We start from the raw sequence: 6000 nt of genomic DNA on the forward strand, positions 1-6000 counted from the left end.
TGTGAATAATAAAGTATTTTTAATATACCTATTCTCCATAACAGAGGAGCTAATTTTCTGTATGAAAAGCAGATTGATTTTGTGACTTACTGAAGTGGAAGCTTTCACCGTATTGTTTTACAGAGGATGAATTTTCATATTTGAGTGATGTTTTTCTTTTGTTGACTTAATTCTGCTAAAAGTGTATCATATTTACGAAATGCCCATTATCTAGTTATTTGTTAGATTATGTCACAAAGAATATAGAATTTGAGACTAGAATAATGATACTCTCTTAAACTTTTGTTATGATTCCAAGTATCCTAGTCACTACTTATTATTAACAAAATACTCTAGATAGGCTGGGTGCAGTGGCTCACGCCTGTCATCCCATGACTTTGGGGTGCCGAGGTAGGAGGATCATTGAGGCCAGGAGTTTGCGACCAGCCTGGGCAACACAGTGAGACCCCATCTCTACAAAGAATTTTTAAAAATTAGCTGGGCATGGTGATGTGCACTTGTAGTCCCAGCTACTTGGGAGGCTGAACTGGGAAGAATGCTTGAGTCCAAGAGTTTGAGGTTACAGTGAGCTGTGATCTCACTACTATGCTCCAGCCTGAGTAACAGAGTGAGGCACTGCCTATAAAAAAGCAAACAACAAGAAAACAACCCTTGACAGAGGCCCTAAGTAGCTAACTGCCCTACCACCACGCTTTCCCAACCCCAACCTGCATTTTAGCAGTAGTAAATTTATAAACCTGGCTTATTTGAAGACATCACATATAAATGTATGTTTTACTGTGGAAGCAATATTAGTAGTTTGCTTAAAGAGGGTATAATTCTAATGATGGCATTATACAATCAATTTAACTTTTAAAGCAATATAGAATTAGACTGTTTAAAAGTTTAATATGATTTTGTACATAATCTTATGTAAGTTTGTTTATTTATTAGGTTTTGATACTTATAGAGGACTCCCTTCAATTTCCAATGGAAATTATAGCCAGCTGCAGTTCCAAGCTAGAGAGTATTCTGGATCACCTTATTCCCAAAGGGTAAGTGAGAATAGTTGTCATAGTTGAATAATGGTACAGTTGTTGATGTTAAGCTGGTGATTGAAGTATATAGCAGAGTCATAATTTGTTTTCTAAAAGTGCACTCTTAGTTTTAAAACTACTTGTAAGTCCTATGGAGAAGAGTTGAGTTGGAAGCTTTTTCCAATTACCCAAGAAAGATAAATGATAGCTGCTTGTTATGTGGAACTTAGAAGGTGTTAAGGACATTATTAATCATGTTGTTTGCATTAATCCATTTGCTCTTCCACCTTAGAGGAGAAACTGGTTCAGAGGTTAAATAACTTATCTAAGGTCACTCATCAAGGAAATGGTAAACTAAGATTAGAACGTGACTTTCTTACTCCAGAGCCCATAATTTTAAGTTTACTACATTGCCTTTGACTTAACTTGCCTAAATAGCAAATGTAGCAAAGCCTTTTTTCGTAAGATTTTTGTTGTTTGCTCTTATTTGAAGAACCCAGCATATTTTCTTTACTACATATGATAAAAGACTCAAGAGTATGTTAGAAATTCCACTTTAACAAACCTTGGGAACTTACGGATTTGAATCTATAATACATCAGCATATTCAGTTTTGAAGTTTTACAAGCCTTTGAGTATGTGTATGGTATCATACTGAGTTCTGTTGGTAATATATAAAATACCTATCCTTGGAGTTTACAGTTACATGGGGTAGGATGGATGTCCACACAGAGGCAGTATTGAAAAGGGTGAAGGCCAGGCGTGGTGACTCACGCCTGTGATCCCAGCACTTTGGGAAGCCGAGGCGGGTGGATCACTTGAGGTCAGGAGTTTGAGACCAGCCTGACCAACATGGTGAAACCCCATCTCTACTAAAAATACAAAATTAGCCGGACGTGGTGGCACACACCTGTAATCCCAGCTACTTGAGAGGCTGAGGCAGGAGAATTGCTTGAACCTGGGAGGTAGAGGTTGTAGTGAGCAGAGATAGCGCCATTGCACTCCACCCTGGGCAAGAAGAGCAAGACTCCGTCTCAAAAAAAAGAAAAACACCTTGGAATCTAAATGCCTTGGGTCTGACCCCTCATTTATCACTTCTCTTGCCACGTGACCTTAGATATGTTAGTGAAACTTTTTGAGCTCTAGTTCCTCATCTGTTAGTTTTTCATCTAACACTGAGGGGTAGTGAGGTTTTCTCCATGAGATATTCTGAGAATTAAATGAACTAAAGCACCTAAGTGCTTAGCACTACAGAGCCAGGTGTGTGTATCAGTCATACAAATACTAGATGTTATTACGTGATCCTCATGGAATGTATGTGAGGGGAGGATGTTGATTAATATAGACTTAAGTAAAAGAACTGTCTCTTCTTAATACCACTATGACAGTATTTTGTGTGCTCTTTTACATTTCTTCCTGAGGAACAAGAAATTGATAATGCTAGTTGCTATTGCAGAGGGGGGACTGGGAGTATGGAGTAAGAGGCTTTATTATTTTTACCGTATACCTTCTTGTCCTGTTTCAATTTTTTATTGCATATAATAATTACACCACTAATTATTCTTTTCATGAGTTGTATGAAGTTTGGCTTCCTTCATACTTGAGTTTGTTTGAAGTACTGCCCCTGGAACATTTTTTCTTAATATATTGGATTATATTTCTAGGCACTAAATATATTTATACAATATACTTTTTTATCAATTTCTTAAAAAAAAATTCCCAAATCCCAACATAGTTGGTATTAGTCTTCCCAGTTTGGTGTATAAATAGAGCAAGGTTGAGAAAAATCTGTGTTCTTGCTTTATGATGATGTCCTTTTATACTGAGATGAGGGACAGAGGACCATGCCACATGTAAAAATTTCTCTCATTACTCAGCATTGTATCTTTTACATAGTATTCTCCAAGTGCTTTATTGTTTTTCATTTATTAACAGATCTAATTGGTCAGATTAATTAACAGATGAAGCAAGTAATGCCACTGTTGCCCTTGCTTTGTTTTTCTTAGTGTTTGGAAACATCTGAGCCTCTTTGGTTGCTGGGGAAGGCCAGGTAAAGAACTAAAGGGACTAATCTTACAGATTTGCCAGCCAGTAGTCCTGTGTAATAACCAATTATAGTCCTGCATTTTTAATGCCAAGATAAATATTATATGTTCACTTTAGGATAATTTCCAGCAGTGTTATAAGCGAGGAGGGACATCTGGTGGTCCACGAGCAAATTCCAGAGGTAAGAGTAATTAGCTGAATAGTTTTTTTTACCCAAAACATGTCTCTAGTTCTTTCTGCATCCTCTACCAAGTTCTTCCCAAAGCGCATTGCTTTTTAGCATTTGTGTAGTTGAGGTTTTCAATTTGCTTGAATGTAGTACTAAAGTACTAAGGGAGATATTAGACTACTAGATAGGCTATGGAAACCAATTGCAAATTGAATTAAAAGGGTGGGTGTTTTAAAAAAATCTACTTGACACTAGAGCATATTTAATCTTATATATTCACTATGCTGATTTCAAATATTTTCATATGATGATTCAGGATGGTGGTTTTTGTAATAATGGGTACTTCTACTTTAATGTCACTGCATTAATAGATTCAAATAAGCAACAATTAAGACACCGTGACTTGAAACAAAAGCAGCATACTTATAACACTTTTTAAAATGTGAAGGAACTATTGAAAGTTTGTTTACGGGAGAAAAAAAATCATTGAAGAGTAACTTTGTCACAGGAAAGCAATCTTTTCCTTCTGAAAAAAATAGCGAGTATTCAGTTTGCCTTTACCTTAGTCTGAGCAGTGTTTTTGTATGGCATTTAAAACATTAAAAGTGTATGACTTGGGAACAAAAAAAACCAAGCATTCATCATGGGACTTAGTTCCATATCAGTCTATCTCTGAATGGCTAGTGGCTAGTAGTTCTAAAAACTGGTTCTTTTATGTAGTCTCCATTTTCTTGAGACCTTCTACATTAGCTGCTTTGTAGAATGATCTCTGAGAAATTAAGAATTATAGGAGGAAGATGAAGTAAAAAGTGTTCAGATCTGAGTTTTAGACTTTGCTAAGTTATCTAGCCTTTTGGGGGCCACATTTTCTTAATCTTTAAGAAGGATCAATTAGACAAGATTATCTTGGACCTTTCTGGCTTTAGAAGAGTATTGTAAAAACCTATTGCCAGAAAAATCTAAAAAAGTATAATCTAGCTATATATTGCTTTTGTTTTGGAATTTACTGTAAAATGTATCTTTGTCTGTTTCAGTAGCCGACTAATGTTAAATATTGTGTTCAAAGCTAACTGCTTCATTATGAGAAACTCACTGTTGCTAATAAAACAGCAGGGTGGAGTGATTCTTCTCAGGTGAGCAGCCCAGAAAGAGACAACGAAACCTTTAACAGTGGTGACTCTGGACAAGGCGACTCCCGTAGCATGACCCCTGTGGATGTGCCAGTGACAAATCCAGCAGCCACCATACTGCCAGTACACGTCTACCCCCTGCCTCAGCAGATGCGAGTTGCCTTCTCAGCAGCCAGAACCTCTAATCTGGCCCCTGGAACTTTAGACCAACCTATTGTGTTTGATCTTCTTCTGAACAACTTAGGAGAAACTTTTGATCTTCAGCTTGGTAGATTTAATTGCCCAGTGAATGGCACTTACGTTTTCATTTTTCACATGCTAAAGCTGGCAGTGAATGTGCCACTGTATGTCAACCTCATGAAGAATGAAGAGGTCTTGGTATCAGCCTATGCCAATGATGGTGCTCCAGACCATGAAACTGCTAGCAATCATGCAATTCTTCAGCTGTTCCAGGGAGACCAGATATGGTTACGTCTGCACAGGGGAGCAATTTATGGAAGTAGCTGGAAATATTCTACGTTTTCAGGCTATCTTCTTTATCAAGATTGAAAGTCAGTACAGTATTGACAGTAAAAGGATGGTGTTCTAATTAGTGGGATTGAAGGAAAAGTAGTCCTTGCCTTCATGACTGATTGGTTTAGGAAAATGTTTTTGTTCCTAGAGGAAGGAGGAGGTCCTTACTTTTTTGTTTTCCTTCCTAAGGTGAAAAATCAAGCTGAATGACAATTAGCACTAATCTGGCACTTTATAAATTGTGATGTAGCCTCGCTAGTCAAGCTGTGAATGTATATTGTTTGCACTTAATCCTTAGCTGTATTAACGTTCAGCTTACTAAACTGACTGCCTCAAGTCCAGGCAAGTTACAATGCCTTGTTGTGCCTCAATAAAAAAAAGTTACATGCACCTTCAGTGTTCCTGTTTGATTAAACATTTAGTTGAGAGGTAAAATATCTGCTTTTTAATATTCATCACTGATAACTCTTGAATGGTTATTTCTTCATGGGCTCCTGCTATTCTTTTAAAATAAGACATAGATAACAGTTCCTTCCAGGGTTACTTTTCTCTGATATTATGCATGCCATTCATCAAAACATTTGATCTGTTTTCCATGGGCCAAATCATGCATTCTTCTTGAAGCTATTCTATTTTGCAGTAGGGCATGGGTTTCCTTTAGTTAGAATCTTTTGGTAGCTACTACATGTGTAGTAATATACAATAGGAGATACACAGGAAATACTACTGGCCCACCATCAATACGACTTACACTTTCTAGTGGATTCTCAATTTAATTTGAGCAAGCAAAATGCTAAGACATTAAAAAGCAGAGGCTCTGTGGTCAGGCAATGCTGTCTTTCAGAGTCCTGATTTTGCCACTTAGTAGCTAATCTTAGAGAAGTTATGTTACCTCTAAGATGGATCTCTCGCTCTCTCTTTTAAATACTGTTTCTCAGATGTAAAATGTGAATGGTAGATTACCATCAGGACAGCTGTGAAGTTTAAGAATATATCTAAAAGACTTAACATAGTGCCTGGCACATACACATTTAAGAAATGCAGTAAAGTTTAGTGTTCATTCTAGCCATATAATACTTTCTCACACTTAAAGCTTGTATGTCCTCTTCAGTAATAAGTTTTTTGT

General features: G+C 37.0%; 1 protein-coding gene across 20 annotated transcripts in view; it reads left to right on the plus strand.

Moving 5' to 3' along the window:
* The window catches only part of CAPRIN2 (caprin family member 2), a 45626-nt gene extending 40361 nt beyond the window's left edge, over positions 1-5265 (plus strand). For 13 of the 20 annotated variants that reach the window (XM_033222514.1, XM_033222518.1, XM_033222515.1 and 10 more), the window contains 3 exons: positions 934-1034; positions 3180-3243; positions 4342-5265. In XM_033222514.1, coding sequence (XP_033078405.1) covers positions 934-1034; positions 3180-3243; positions 4342-4910 — 734 coding nt within the window. In that variant the 3' untranslated portion in view covers positions 4911-5265. Of the gene's footprint in view, positions 1-933; positions 1035-3022; positions 3067-3179; positions 3244-4297 lie in introns of all 20 variants that reach the window. The other 7 variants (XM_033222523.1, XM_033222527.1, XM_033222521.1 and 4 more) reach the window with 5 other exon arrangements.
* Positions 5266-6000: the final 735 nt, after the last annotated feature.

The sequence above is a fragment of the Trachypithecus francoisi genome, unplaced genomic scaffold, assembly GCF_009764315.1.
Source record: "Trachypithecus francoisi isolate TF-2019V2 unplaced genomic scaffold, Tfra_2.0 Lachesis_group11, whole genome shotgun sequence".
Taxonomy (NCBI): Eukaryota; Metazoa; Chordata; class Mammalia; order Primates; family Cercopithecidae; genus Trachypithecus; species Trachypithecus francoisi.